Genomic DNA, 15,761 nt, shown 5'->3' with positions numbered 1-15,761 from the left:
GCAATTGCCATTATTAGAACCTGAATATAAGAAAAAACAAAAAGATTTAAAGATTAAGTTAAATTCTTGTGCCCGTATTTATAAATCACTCTCAAGGCTGAGATCGATCTCGAGATTTCATTCACATCAATATCAGCAACTTATCTAACTGGTTACATCAATTTAATTTTCAAATATAATAAATTAATGATGTACAAAAAGTCCTTACTTGTGAGATTATCTACAGGTACAACTTTCTCTTATTTAGATTTTTTTGACGTAATAAGTGTAATAATTGTGTATGTCTTTTCGTAATGTATGTTTTATTATGTGTTAATTTAGTGCAATAAAGAATCTTATAACGTCTTATAAATGAATGAACGCCAGCTACATGCACAAAAAGGCATGACTCAATATCACGTTCCGCCTGAGCCAAACGGTCAAGCCAGAGTGCATAACAAGCGATAAAGCATCTATCCGTTCATTCTGCTTCACGCTGTATCCCGCAAACAGCAGGCAGAGAGAACCTAGTGTCAAGACACTCCTTTCCCCTCTCTCCGCCGAATTCTGAAAATAGCGAAAAAATGAAAATATAAATTCAAATATAAAAACATTTTTTCCAGTCGATTTTACAGTCAATTTTACGTTGCGCCCCTGCGCCACGACTGGCCTCATTCATAATATCCATTAATTAAATAGGAATGAAATAGGAAATTGTGATTTTTTATTAATGTGTATAATTCAAGTAAAAAAATATTTGAATTGGTAAATTAAATGTTAATTTATCTAAAAATATTTAAACGTTGAATTAACTCCTTCTTTGTGTTATGTATATAAAATAACGACAATTAAGAAATAATAATTCAATTTAGTTCATAAAAGCATGCAATTTTTCATCAATATTTTCTTATTATTACGTAAAATTATCGTCTTTACAGACAAGAAGTTTTTTTTCTTATAAAAGAAATGGTAGCATTCGAATAATTGCGACAACACTGAATTTTTATTACCGTCAGCTATCATTCGTAGGTATTTTCAATGTTATAAACATCGACGTTGATATCGATGTTAACATCACCAAAATGGACTGCGCAGTCCATCCATTCAAATTCAGCATCAGCCAAAACCTACTGACATATGCTGTAGTATAAACTCAGCGTAATATAGTATTGCGGTATTTAGTAAAACATATATAAAAACAAACATCGATACGACAGTATCGATGTTTGTTTTTAAGTTTGGTTACTTTTATACTCTAATTGTTAATCATAACTGATTAATTCACAACATTAGTGATTCAATATTAATGTCCGATATTATTTTCGTAATATCCTTTTAACCATATCTTGAACATTGGTAAGATGCCGCATCAGTGGCAGCTTAGCTTTATTACTCCTATTTACAAGGGAAGGATTGTGGTTAAGTTATAGGGGCATTTAGCTTATGAGTCATACCATGAAGCTCTTCGAGCGCATGATCGACCTCAGGTTCCGCCGAGAATGTACTGTCTCTGAGTCTCAATATGGATTTCAGCCAGGATCGGGCACCATGGACGCCATTTTCGCCCTCAGAACTTTGATGGAGGCATACAGGGAAAAAAGGAGAGCTCTGCATGTGGCCTTTTTAGATCTGCAGAAGGCCTTTGACTGTGTGCCTCGTCAGTGTATCTGGTGGGCATTGCGATCCAAAGGGATCCCTGCGGCCTATATTGAGATTATCAGAGGCATGTACCACGATTCCGCTTCTATGGTAAGGACTGCTGTTGGCGACACTAGACCCTTCCCGATTACAGTGGGGGTTCACCAGGACTCGGCTCTTAGTCCGTTCTTATTCAATGTAGTGCTCGATACTGTCTCGGCTCACATCCAGGACCAGCCTCCATGGCTGATGATGTATGCCGACGACATAGCACTCATTGCCGAGAACCGACTGACGCTGGAGCGTAAAGTGAACCTCTGGAAGGGTACAATTGAGAACGGCGGTCTTAAACTAAATGTGTCGAAGACAGAGTACATGGCCTGCGGGAGCCGGGACTCGAGCACCATCCTGTTAGGTTCTGAGCCAGCCGTTAAGTCGGAGAAGTTCAGGTACCTTGGATCCGTTATGCACGAGTCTGGAGGCATCGATCACGATGTCCATGGCCGGATAAGCGCTGCCTGGGCCAAATGTCGGGAGGTCACTGGTGTGGTCTGCGACCGCAGAATACCGCCCAAGCTCAAGGGGCCGATATACAAGAGCATCGTCTGACCGGTTCTTTTATACGGCAGCGATTGTTGGCCAGCACTACCTCGGCACACTCAGGAGCTTCACGGCACGGAAATGAAGATGCTGAGGTGGATATGCGGCGTAACGCGGTCTGACCGCATACGCAACATTCATTCGAGGTAGTCTTGGGGTCCCTGACGTAGCGGATAAGCTCCAAGAGCGTCGCTTGAGATGGTTTGGCCACGTTACGCGCCGGCCTAAGAACTATGTCGGACGCAAGTGCCTTGCTATACCAGTTCCTGGGGCGCGACCTCCCGGACGCCCAAGGAAGCGCTGGTTGGATGTCGTGATGACATGAGAGCCAATGGTCTACCCACCGAGGACGCAAAAGATCGTGCAAAGTGGAGTAGGTTGAGTAGGAAGGCAGACCCTGGTAATAGCCGGGATTAATGCCAGGAAGAAGATTATTTTCGTAATATCCATGTTATCAGTGACTTGACATCGTTATCAAAACATCGATGTTTTCTTGCTAAGCATCGATGAATATCGATTATCCCTAGTCATTTGTCAAGTCCAGGTTTAATACGTCACTGTCAAAATTGAAAATAAACATTGTGATATTTAATTATTTAATCATTTAACCTACCCGAATAGAAGTTTCTTATTAAAATATACATGGTTTTACGCATTTAAAATGTCACATGAAACTGAAGATGACTTCTTCAGTGACTTTAAGGTAGTATTTGACGATATGATATTTCTTAGATCACAGTGCATTAGCTAATTTTGCTTAAATATTTTTAACAAACATATGGTTTTTAGGTGCCACCAATATTCGAAGATCTCGGAGAAAAGCTTAAAGAATACATCATAGAACCAGAACGATTGCCGATTCACAAATGGGAGAGATCACAGACTCATTGGCATAGAACTACCGATATTGATTCCTTGTTTAGAATTGACGATGATGAATTAAATCTTGACACTACACTTGAAGTAAGCACTTAAAAAACATATTTATAAAACAAATTATTTCAATAGCTCTAAGCTATAAATGAAATGTTCATATTTGATCCTAATTTTCTTAGTAATATATTTTTCAATAAAACCAAAATATTATTGGCAAGAAACAATAAACTGTATAAATAATATAATTACATTTATATACAGTTTATTCTTATATTAGTTGTTGTTGTTTATGTCATGAAACTGTTAAACTTCACATACTAAGATAAGAAGCAATCTCATAATAATAACTTTTATCATTACTAAAAAGTGTAAACCATTTTACCACCATATCCAACTATTACAATAGACTTTACAGTAAAATTAAAGAATTAAATACTTTTTGTATATAGGTAGTTCGAGATCCCATAACAGGAGAAATAGTTGGTCTAGAAGAAATTAATATACCAGTAGAGGATGAAGATGAAAGTCTTTCAATGTCAAGAGCACCATTGCCTCCCAGTCTTGCTACTAGAGGCAGCACTACTCAAAATCCATTTCTTCCCGCTGGTTTTGAAGAAGAACTTCAAAAAATGCTTGATGAAGCAGCTCAAACTAAAGAGATAACATTAAATTTGGAAGACGATGAACCAGGAAAATTTTTGGGTGAAGGTATACTATTTTTCATTAAAACGGTACTCCTCTCTTTCACAATCCAAATATTACAATAATTCTACTAGGGCAGCCATTGAAGAACATCCTTGAAATTAATTACCTTAATCATCATAATCTTACTTACAATTTTTTCTGTATCAGTTGTTTTATGTAATAGACTGAAATCCCAGGGCCTATTTCAAGACCGATACTATTTCATAATAAGCTTGAGAATTTTTAAACATATATTTTATGCAATCTTGCAGAGCTATTGACAACACCACCAGGGTCAGAGCAAAGTGTTATATTTGCAAGTGATGGGATTACTTTACAGGATGAAGTCAACAAAGAGGAAACACAAGAAGAAAAAATTGAAGAGATTGATCTCCAAGTTAATATTAATTTGGAGGAAGTAGTAGAAACCAATGCGCATTTAGTTGGTGAGTCTTTAATTTATTATTACTAATATAATGTAATACTATTATTTGAGGTCTATTGTCACACAGTAGTGTGACTGTAAATTAATAATTTAATATTTTTATTTCTTTGTTCTGATAGAGTAAAGCATGCTTTTCTGCTACTTAATGCTTGAAAATTTATAGAAAGTGGCTTGACACTAAGTTACCTCTGTTTGCCCTAAATACAGAATACAGCATGAAGCTGAAAGTTTTTTATACAGAATGGGAGCGTCAGCTTTTCTTTTGCGGGAACACCATATAAACATAAAATATTTCAAACCTATATCTACAAAAATTAATCAAAATATCTCAAAAGTTTAGACATAGGTTTTTTTTCTTTTCACGAAGTTTATCCATACCATATACATACATAGTATTTCATGTGACGCAATTACACATAGATACCAATAACGTAAACACTTACTACTACAAAAATACTACTAAAAGTTAAACAACTTTGAACTTTATCACCAATAGCTGTGACTCGATTTCGGAATGAGGCGTGAGCGGCGGTGTCCCTTTGATAGGCTTATGTGTACACTTTTCATTTTTGAAAAAAAATAATTGTATTAGGCTTTTATAAAGTAGTTAAAACTGAGCTTTCATTTAAAGTGGTGCTGACAAAAACACTCTTTATTTTTATACCTTTAAGGTTTCTGGCAAGAAGATTCTGACATACAACAAAAATCACAACCTAAGAAAGATGAATTACATATAGAAAAAGAATCTGAAAGTCCTGAAGATAATTTCTTAGAAAGCACCATAATAAAACCTCCCATGGAACTTCCGGAGATACCAGTGCTAAACATTACAAATTCTAATGTTAAACTTGGTGTTACGTCTACGGAGTGGGCTGAAATGATTGATGTGTCATTACCTGTGCCTAATTTTAGAGAACAAATTAAAGATATGGCACATGAATTTCCATTTGAATTGGATATTTTTCAAAAACAAGTAAGTTTTCATTATTAATGTATGTCAGAATATAGCTTCTTTTTTTAGCTTCACGATGTATCCCGCGCGTAGCAGGGTAGGCAAAGAGAAACTATTAAGGCATCCCTTCCTCAATAAGAGAGTTCCTACACTTCTCAATTCTCCCCACTTTCTGCTGAATTCTTGAGTTACTAAACCAAGGAAATGAAAATATTGAATATTTCATTCCCCTAGAGGGAATCGAACCCACATCCGTGGCGCTTATAGCACTTTACAGCGGCCTTAATTCAGTTTTTTCTATTCTAATATTTCCATATTTCGACATAAGTATTTTTTATTGTCCTGTTTTTGAATATGCTGTCCAACCAACAAATTCAGTGTTATAAATACATTAAAAAAAGGCAAAGAATAATTAGTGGTTTTAAATAAATAAATAATAATATTTAATTACTAAAATAAAAAAAAAAAAGTATAAACATGTAACATTATTATAGGCTATATTAAAATTAGAAGAAGGTCATCACGTTTTTGTCGCAGCACATACTTCAGCCGGTAAAACCGTTGTTGCCGAATATGCTATTGCCATGTCCAGAAGAAACTGTACAAGGTGATTTATTAATTTTATTTTTAATTGAAAAAATGTGTAAATTTTTAAATAAAAAAACACAAAAAAATTGATGGAGCCAGTCGTGGCACAGGGGCACAAAGTATCACTATAAACCGACTTGTTGTGGGTTCGATCCCCAGTTGAGGAAATAAAATATTTATTGAAATTTATATTTTCACTTTTTCACGCTGTTGTCGAGGCAAAGCATGCCGTTGAGTTCCGCCACTGAACAGGCAATGCCTCCAGAATTTGGCAAAACGTGGGGAATGGAGTGTCTTAACACTAGGTTCCCTCTGCCTACCCTGCTGTGTGTGGGATACAGCGTGAAACTAAAAAAAAAAAATATATAAAGCGAGTTAAGTCTTCACAGATTAAGCACACGCACATCTAATTATAAAATTAAACAAAGACAAAAAAATCTATAATATCGATTTATTACATTCTGTAGCGTGTGGCGTTTTTTAGCTTACAAAGTAATAAACGCCACAGATTTTGATCGTCCGTGCCTTTCTGCTTCCTGAATTTTTTTTGGTTATTAAGTTTTGGTTTTCGTAAAATGTGAAGTAAACATTGATCAGTCATTCACTAAATAGCTCCCCCAATATGTTAATATTTTGTGTAACATTTAATTTCAGAGCCATATACACCTCACCTATCAAGGCATTATCAAATCAAAAGTATAACGATTTTAATAAGACATTTGGCGAAGTTGGCCTTTTGACTGGAGATCTACAAATAAACGCTAAAGCATCCTGTTTAGTAATGACCACTGAGATCTTACGCTCCATGCTGTATTGTGGATCTGATGTTACTAGAGATTTGGAGTTTGTTATATTCGACGAAGTCCATTATATTAATAATGCTGAGGTAATTATTATTATTAAAAGAAATCTTGTGATCATTCACGCGTACAGTAGGTTTGACGAGTCATGGCCCTGTAGTAAGACTTTCTGAACTTTTACGTATAGTTTATGTTGAAAGGAAATAATTAAAAGTAATAAAAATCGTAAAATCAACATGCCATCTACAGCTAACTTCAGAGTGTGCATGAATCGTCGTGGTTCTACTAGTGCTGCCATTATTATTTAATGAATTTATGTGAGTTCATATGTAATTTATTTTAAATATATTTTACATAAAAACAATATATAGGTATAGGTACTTACTTTTTAAAAAAATTGTTATATATTTGATCATGTACTAAGCTTAGATTTAGTTGTAAATTCGTTTTCGTTTTTTGAATGTATAACACATATTATCTCGGTAACTCGACAGATTCTATCAATGAAAGCAGATTATTTTAATTTTTACCTACATTTCAGCGTGGCTATGTATGGGAAGAAGTACTGATATTATTACCGGCTCACGTCAGTATAGTGATGTTGAGCGCGACTGTACCCAACACGCTGCAGTTCGCCGACTGGGTGGGTCGCACTAAGAAACGTAAAGTGTATGTAGTGTCCACGCCTAAGAGACCTGTGCCTTTGTGTCATTATTTATATACAGGTTTGTGTTGTTATTGTCATATTATATTAAAAGAAGTAGATTTTTTGTTTTGAATAATGTCATCAACGAACAAAAGACACATTTTACTATCCCGCACACAGCAGGGTAGGCAGAAGGAACCTAGTGTTAAGATACTCCGTTCCCCACTTTCTACCGAATTCTGGAAGCATTGCGTGTTGAGTGCCAGAATTTAACGCCGCGTTTTGGATCGACACCAGAGCGAGGAAATGGAATATAAACTTTAAATAAATATTTATCGAGTGGGGATCGAACCCACAACCAGTCGGTTTATTCAGTTTTTAGCTAGCTTTTTAGCTTATATAGCAGGGTAGATTACCCAAATTCGAGACAATGCTTATTTAGTCGTGGTTGACGCCGCACTTTGTCTGCTAAAGTAGAGTAATGAAAACATTTTTCGCTCTTTATTTTCGCTTATTTCGCTTTTATTTAATCTTTGCAGCCAGATGGTGCGTAACATTAAAATAAAAATATTTTTTAGCATGTGTCCCGCACAGCAGGGTAGGCAAAGGGAACCCGGGAACCGCTAAGACACTCCGTTCTCATTAAGACATTTCCATTCCCCACTATTCTCACTGCTCAACGTCGCGCTTTGTCTATCAAAGCGGAAGTATGGAGATGAAAATACGTTTACTGTCAGACATTATCACTTCGCCACAACGCCCTCAGGATCTCTTTGAAATAAAAATTGTTAATTATGTTTCTATTACATCCTTAGGGTCTGGTGGTAAATCTAAAAATGAACGGTTCTTAGTGGTTGATCAAGAAGGAAACTTTTTATTGCGAGGATACAATGAGGCCGTGGCTGCTAAAAAGGCCAGGGAAAATGATCACAAAAAGAATTTCGGACCCAAAGGTAGTATAATTAACTATATTATTGCTGTATTGTTAGAGCTATCCTATGTTAACATTCATTATAAAACCTTAATGAAAAGAATAAATAATAAATATTATTATTGTTTTATACATAATTCTATTTACTACACGCAACTTACGTTTCGTAGGAATTTTCGGGAATCCTTTCTTAGTGTCCCAAGTCTCGCTAAGAAATCTATACAATAAATTCCAGCTTGTTCTTATTCGTCTTAGTTAGTAACATTTATCTAACTAAAGCTGAAGAATTATTATTATGTTGGGTAATTCACTTATCGGTTAAGGCTATAGGATTACTTCACTTATTATTCTTTCACATTATTTGTTTTAATTCTTAGTTATTTTCAACTCTTAATTAGACAAGCGATTCGACAAGCTTCGAAAGCTAGTATTTAGATGGACACTATATATAATTATCAAAAATTTGAAAAAATGTAATAAAAGTTATTTGAGAAAATATATGTATATTTATTTTAAAAAACACAATATTACAGGTGGTAAACAATTTTCGAATGTGAAAGCTGAGCAGACCATGTGGGTTGCTTTCGTGGATCACCTCCGAATGTCCGACAAGTTGCCCGTCGTGGCTTTCACTCTATCACGAAACAGGCAAGTATTTTTTTTAAAACTTTATGCCACAATAGAATAATATTTTTAGAAAAAATATAAATATTGGACGGTTTCCAGGAGGCGCTGATTTGTTTCAGTTTTAATTTTTATATTTTCTAAGGATAATTGTTATAAATATCACAAAAAAAAGTAACTGTATTGTAATTTTATAAATCATTATCACGATAGTAAAAACATCGTGAATCATCGTAAAATTTGGTATATTTTGTAAATCACAATTATTTTACATTATATATATCAATGAACTACATACATATTATTGAAGTTTGTGTTGTGTGTTTGTTATTATAAGTGTGAACTGGACTGTATATATGAACACTCACACAAATGCAAAGTTGAAAACCTCGCGAACTGTAACTGATTTTGTAAAGACTATATATTCCTTTATAGATGTGATCAAAATGCAGAAAACTTAATGTCAGTAGATCTAACAACTGCAAAGGAAAAAAGTCATATAAGATTATTCTTTTCCAAATGTCTCCAGCGTCTTAAGGAACCGGACAGGAAATTACCTCAAGTATGCTATTTGTTACTGTCGCTATATAAAAGGTTGCCGTAAAATTTGCTGTAGTTGGCTGCACAGAACTCATTTTGTATTTTTCTTACTTATCTCTGTTCTTCTTCGGTCTGACTGTAAACAAGACGTTTGTGAATTCGACTTCTACTCGCAGGAATTAATTATTTTCATTTTCTCGCTCTATCTCCTCAAGATAAAGCGCAGCGTTGAGTACAGTTACTCACTGCACACAGTCTCATAAATTGGGCGGTAAATGGGTAACGGAGTATCCTAACACTAAGTTATATTTGCATACCTTGTTGAATGCTATATTGATTTACAGTAAATGATGTATTATATTGTTATATTGTTGTTGAATTAGGCCTATGTCCAACAGTGGACGTTGAAAGGCTGATGGATGGATTGTTATGTTATGTTTATACATAAAAATTGTGTTAATATTTTCTTTAATTTTTAGGTAATCAGGTTACAGCGTGTCTTAGAAAACGGTATAGGTGTACATCACAGTGGTATATTGCCGCTACTTAAAGAAATTGTCGAAATGCTTTTCCAAACAGGTTTTGTAAGTATTATGTTATAACGTTATAAATGTTTTCCCATCGTTTTAATTTTTAGTTTCAATTTAATATAGCGACGCAGTGACAGCATCTTTCTGTAAATGTGACGTGGGTTTAGTCCACTAGGGATAATTATTTTTTTTTATTTCTCCTCTCTATTGACAAAGGGCGTTGAGATGCACCATGCATTGTCTCGAAATTTGGTTGTAGAGAAAATGTCTTGACTTTGTCTATCCAGCCAAAGCAGGAAGAGTGCAGCTGAAAAAGAAATTGGAAAGTGTACAGTATCAAAATGTCAAATCCAACATTTAAAACAACTGTTTAATGAGATAATTCTATTACATTGAGCTTTGTCATCAATTATAATTTAATAAATTCAAACCTTTGTCTTAAAATCGCGACTTTGAGTTCCGCCACTCAACACGCAATGCCTCCAGAATTCGGCGGAAAATGAGGAACGGAGTGTGTTAACACTCTGCCTACCCTACAATGTGCTGGATACAGCATGAAAATGATTTTTGAATTACAGGTTAAAATTCTATTCGCAACTGAAACGTTCGCAATGGGCGTGAACATGCCGGCGCGGACTGTCGTGTTTGATGATACTACAAAATTCGACGGACTGCAGTCCCGAAGTCTTGCGCCAGCCGAGTACATACAGATGGCGGGACGAGCTGGGAGACGAGGTGCATAAATGTATATTACAGTACGGTTGATGAGTCGTGGTCGTATATTACTGCTGGTAGCGCACATTTTCTTTCTCTTATTGTCTCATAGCCGACTCGGAGTAGATGATTAATTTTTAGATATTCATTTTTTTATTTATTTTAAATTAACTATATCTATATAATTATCTGTACTTCGTGTATTAAACAGGCTTGGATGCAACTGGGACAGTAATTATACTGTGCAAAGAAGGGGTACCAGATCAAATGACACTTAAAGGCATGATGTTAGGAACACCACACAAACTATCCTCTCAATTCAGATTGACATACGCAATGATATTAAGTTTGCTAAGGTAAATAATTATTATTCAATAATATTCTACTTTGTCTCCTTTACATTATGTAAAACAATTAATTATATATTTTGTTGCAACCCAACCAACTATCAGTCTAATGTTAGTTACGCAATTACATTAACGTCTAGATTATTTTTCGAGCTGTAGTAATTAAAATTAAATTAAATTTATTACTCTCTTGGAGCGCAAAATAAATTGATGAGAACATGCAGTACAAATTATAGAAAAACCGAAAATTTAAACTAAAATATTAGTAAATCACAAAAAAATTGCAAGCCTAGAGTAACTTGCTAGCCGTTAAAAGTTTGTCAACTTTTATAGACCTTACTTTCAAATTGAAATTGATACAGAACCCTCGGAAACAACCAAATCCAACTCGCTCTGAATACATTAATAGCTTCACAGTAGTCAGAGAGAAAGGAGCGCCAAACGCTACGATCTCTACATACCTCTTTCTCCTCGTTCACTGTCACCAACTCGCTCAGACCGATTTATTTATAGTCACATGTTCTACTTGTTTCAGAGTAGCAACAGTATCTGTAGAAGGTATGATGCAGCGTTCATTTCGCGAGTTCCATCAAATCTGCCAAGCGGATAACTATCGCAAGCAACTTCAAATCGCTGAAAAAGAATATTCAGAAAAGTGTAGCACCCCTCTGGCATCGCATTTATCTCTTTTGGCAACATTTTATGACACTGCCGCGGCATATATTGATGTCCTAAATGATATTATGCCTATACTTCTAAATCAGTCCAAAGTCGTTAAGGAACTGGTGCCTGGGAAAGTTTTGATTATGGCTTCCGGACCCTATATTAATCAACTAGCCATTTTTTTGAATAGCAGTGGTAAGGTTTATTTTTTATTTTTGCTATTTTAATCACATGTGTGGTATGTATTGTTTTTATAGTATGTATTGTTTTTTTATTGGATATTGCCAGTGGAAGCCTGAGAAAATATTCTATAATAACACATCTTTTATTATATTAATCAACTTCTTAAGTTTGAAAAATGTATTTTTTTCTTCAAACATTAATTGTATTTCGACTAAAAGTAAAAGTAATGAAAAAAAATAATAAATGAAAAAAAAAATTGGTTGATAAATATTATGCTCCTCAATATTAAAGTGTTTTTTTTTTGCTTTCCTTTTTTTATTTACGCTGTATCCCTTATATAGGTAGTTGGAAAATAATTAATTAAACTTCGGGAAATAAAAACGGAAACATTTTAAACGAAAATGAATCGTCATATACGTCGCGTCTTTAATGTATCTAAATCTACAGGTCCAAGACAAACGCCATACAAAGTGTTAGTTCTGAATACAGTGGAAGCGGATTCAAATAAATACAACTTTGATATTGACGACAACTGGTATGCGATGCTTGGATTTTCAGCACTTTATGATTATATAGGTAAGGTATAGTTAAAAGTTTATCTTCCATTAATTTATGTTCGTTTTTTTTAAATTATAAATTTGTTTTAAAAATACGTATTAGATGTATACCTTTTCTTGAACATCTCTGTGGCCAAATCGCGAAACATTTATATTTCTCGACTTCGTGTTGTTTTTCCACTATTAGTATAGTAAAATGGGTTCCTATAAACATTTTAAATGAAATATATTTTTTACATAACTATTTACAGGTACTGATGAGAGTACAATGGATCATACAATATTGTGTATAGCACCAAAAAATGTAAGAGCCATCACTAAAATGAATCTCAAAATCGATGCCAACATCATTATACAGGACTGGGACAAAAGACAAATGCCAAGGTGCTTATTTAAAACATTTCTAAACAAATTTATTTTTGGTTTTTCTCTTCTTTTTATTTGAATAGGTAACTGAATAAAAGAAAATATAAGTGAATAAAATAGAATTCATTATTGTTATAAATGTTGATGAACTATATTTTGTAATGTCTCATGTAAATTGAAATAGAATCAGCATGTAAGTGATAAATAATTTTAATTTACCTATATATACATAATATTTTAAATAAATTGTATTAAAAACATGTCGGTTTAAAATGATTCTGGTACTGAAAAAGCCGTGGCGCAGCTTCTTTAAACAGAAATGTTGTGGATTCAATTCCTATCAGCTAAATAAATTATTTAAATTTCCTCGGTCTGGCAGAAGACAAAGCGCGGCGTCGAGGTCCGTTACTCAACATACAATTTGGAAAAAATTAAGCGAATACGGAGTGTCCTAAAATTCTTAACCACTAGGATTACTCAACCTACCTTCCTATATGCGATATACAGCATGAAACTAAAAAAATACTTACAGATTTAAAGACGCGCCTATAGGGTCGACCTGCGCTAGCGCAGTACAAGAATTATCGCGCATATCACACGCTGTACGCACTGGCGCGTCCACCTTAGAGAGATTGAGTTTAACACAATCCCTCGCTATAACAACCGGCGAGATATTACAGACATTGGATAAAATGAACCAATTTAAGGTATGTATAAATAGTAAAAGCCAGTGATGTCGTAGTAGGAATGAAATGTATGATATTTTCATTTATTCATTTTTAATGTTGTCGAGGCAAAGCGCAGTGTCGAGTTCCGCTACTCGCCACTACGCTTGAGAAGTAGGAAACGGAGTTTCTTAACACTAAAATTCATAGTTTCCTTTTGTCTACTTTATAATTTATAAATAGACAGGGAATATTACATTAGTACTATTTATTGACTTCTATTTAATTAAATTTACTATTATTTGTTATAAATTATCAGGAAGCACTGGACACTCAAAGGAAAAACACCGATATAGCGAACTTCAAAAGCGAATTCGCCATAGTCTACGAACGGAAACAAGCTGAGAGGAAACGGGACAAATACAAAAGATTACTCTCATTTGAAAATCTAGCTCTATACCCAGACTATCAAAGACGTCTGTTAGTGTTAAAAGAACTAAATTATATAGATGAACAAGATAATGTGATTCTAAAAGGCAGAGTCGCTTGCTGTATGGGCACAAATGAGCTTATTATATCAGAATTGGTGTTTAGAAACGTATTTACGGATAAGAATCCGGCGGAAATTGCCGCTTTGCTCAGCTGTTTTGTGTTCCAAGCAAAAACCAGAGTGGATCAAGTGCTAACAGAAAAATTGGCGGAAGGTGTGAAAGCTATTGAAAAAATTGATGAGGAGTTATTGGCTATCGAGTCTAAATATTTGGTATGTTATTCCATTTTGTTTTCCATGTTTTGATTAAGTTATGTACAGGGCGCGGGGTCTAAGCTGATTTTTGCATTTGTGTGAGTGTTCATATACAGGGTGGAAGCGTCAGCGCTCCTTGTATGGAAACAGCATATATAGTAAAATATTTCAAACCTATACCTAAAGAAATAATATAATAAAATTGGAGAATATAAATGTGAAGGTTGGTAAGGATGGATGTTTGTTCTTCTTCCATGCAAAATTACTGAACCGATTTAGATTAAACTTTACAGTTATGTAGCTTATACATTAAAATAGCATAAAGGCTACGATTTATGTAAAAATATCATATAATTTGGCCATTGACTGTAATATTTATAATAATTTACTGGTAAGTAAATAACAATAACCATATTAAAAAAGGATAATTTAAATATTCTTTTCATTTAGATTGGGCATTTCGAAGGGCAAGCTGAGCGTCTTAACTTTGGTCTCGTAAGAGTTGTTTATGAATGGGCCTTAGAAAAACCATTTTCAGAAATTATAGATTTGACTGATGTGCAAGAAGGTATTATTGTTCGATGCATCCAACAATTGCATGAGGTAAGCCGTAATTATTTTTTAAGTGTAAACGTGAGAATTATTCTTTTCTGGAAACAAGACAAATCGTTGTGTTGAGTTGAGTACCGCCACTTAATAGACAATGTCTCGAAAATTGGGTGGTTCCCTCTGACTATTCTGCTTTATACAGGATAGTGTTAAGCAAAAAATATAAAACTTGTTTGTCAATGACAATATATATTTTAATTTAATTAATTTAACTTAAGCTTATATTTTTTTAACTTCAAACTGTATCCCACACAGCAGGGTTAACATAGGGAACCTGGAAACAGTGTTAAGACAATATCGCCTATTAAGACACTTCTGTTTCCCACTGTCCTCCGAATTCATTTCTGGGTGGCGGAAATCAGCGCCTCGCTTTGCCTCGTTACCTCATAAGGTAAATATTAAGGAAGGTAAATATTAAATATTTTATTCCCCCGAGTGAAAATCTAACCCAGAACCTTCGAGATTATAGTCGTAAGCTTTTCCCCTGTGTCACGACAGCCCATAATATATAATATTTTTTTAACAGCTTTTAGTTGATGTCAAAGATGCAGCAGTAGCAATAGGGGATCCAAAACTTCAAGCAAAAATGATGGAAGCATCTACAGCCATTAAAAGAGATATCGTATTTGCTGCCAGTTTATATACTACTCAAAAGGAAACCATAATATCATAGTTTTATTTATTTATTTTGGCCTGCTGTCATTGTGGTCAGCGTTGCTTTAATTTGCAACACATTATTGTCAATATAACGTCAGACTAAATTCATTCAATCAAGTTAAAAGCATTAGCTTCTATGTATTAAAAATAATGAAATTTTGTATAAGTAAAATATTATATAAGTAATAAACCGCTAAATTTGTTATAATGAATATTTTTTAAATTATTTCCTCTGATCCAAATTTACGATACGATTTACGCAAATGCTCTCTCTATCTATCTAACCAAATTCAAAATAATAGAATTATAGTGCTGCCTTTGAAGTATTTTTCAGAATTTAATTGATAATAGTTCTAGCTAGTCCGAGATTTTTTAGCAAACTATATAGATTTAGATGCTATATCTCTCGCTCGCACAAATTC

General features: G+C 34.3%; 1 protein-coding gene across 1 annotated transcript; it reads left to right on the top strand.

Annotated features, from left to right (window-relative positions):
* Positions 1 to 2,757: 2,757 nt before the first annotated feature.
* On the top strand, positions 2,758 to 15,551 carry tst (superkiller complex helicase subunit twister). Its single transcript, XM_085189549.1, has 21 exons — positions 2,758 to 2,920; positions 3,007 to 3,180; positions 3,543 to 3,801; positions 4,050 to 4,223; positions 4,894 to 5,195; positions 5,669 to 5,781; positions 6,417 to 6,648; positions 7,104 to 7,287; positions 8,024 to 8,161; positions 8,673 to 8,787; positions 9,199 to 9,325; positions 9,783 to 9,887; positions 10,412 to 10,568; positions 10,759 to 10,903; positions 11,430 to 11,752; positions 12,188 to 12,316; positions 12,549 to 12,681; positions 13,196 to 13,370; positions 13,648 to 14,091; positions 14,524 to 14,676; positions 15,209 to 15,551. Exons 1-21 carry the CDS (start codon positions 2,879 to 2,881, stop codon positions 15,353 to 15,355), a joined length of 3,771 nt encoding a protein of 1,256 aa, XP_085045675.1. The 5' UTR covers positions 2,758 to 2,878; the 3' UTR covers positions 15,356 to 15,551.
* The last annotated feature ends 210 nt before the right edge of the window (positions 15,552 to 15,761 follow it).

Source organism: Heliconius melpomene, chromosome 8, assembly GCF_056956725.1.
Source record: "Heliconius melpomene rosina isolate 202511_hmr_F chromosome 8, ASM5695672v1, whole genome shotgun sequence".
Classification (NCBI taxonomy): Eukaryota; Metazoa; Arthropoda; class Insecta; order Lepidoptera; family Nymphalidae; genus Heliconius; species Heliconius melpomene.
Note: the sequence above shows the minus strand (reverse complement) of the source record. Positions and strands in the feature narration are given on the sequence as shown.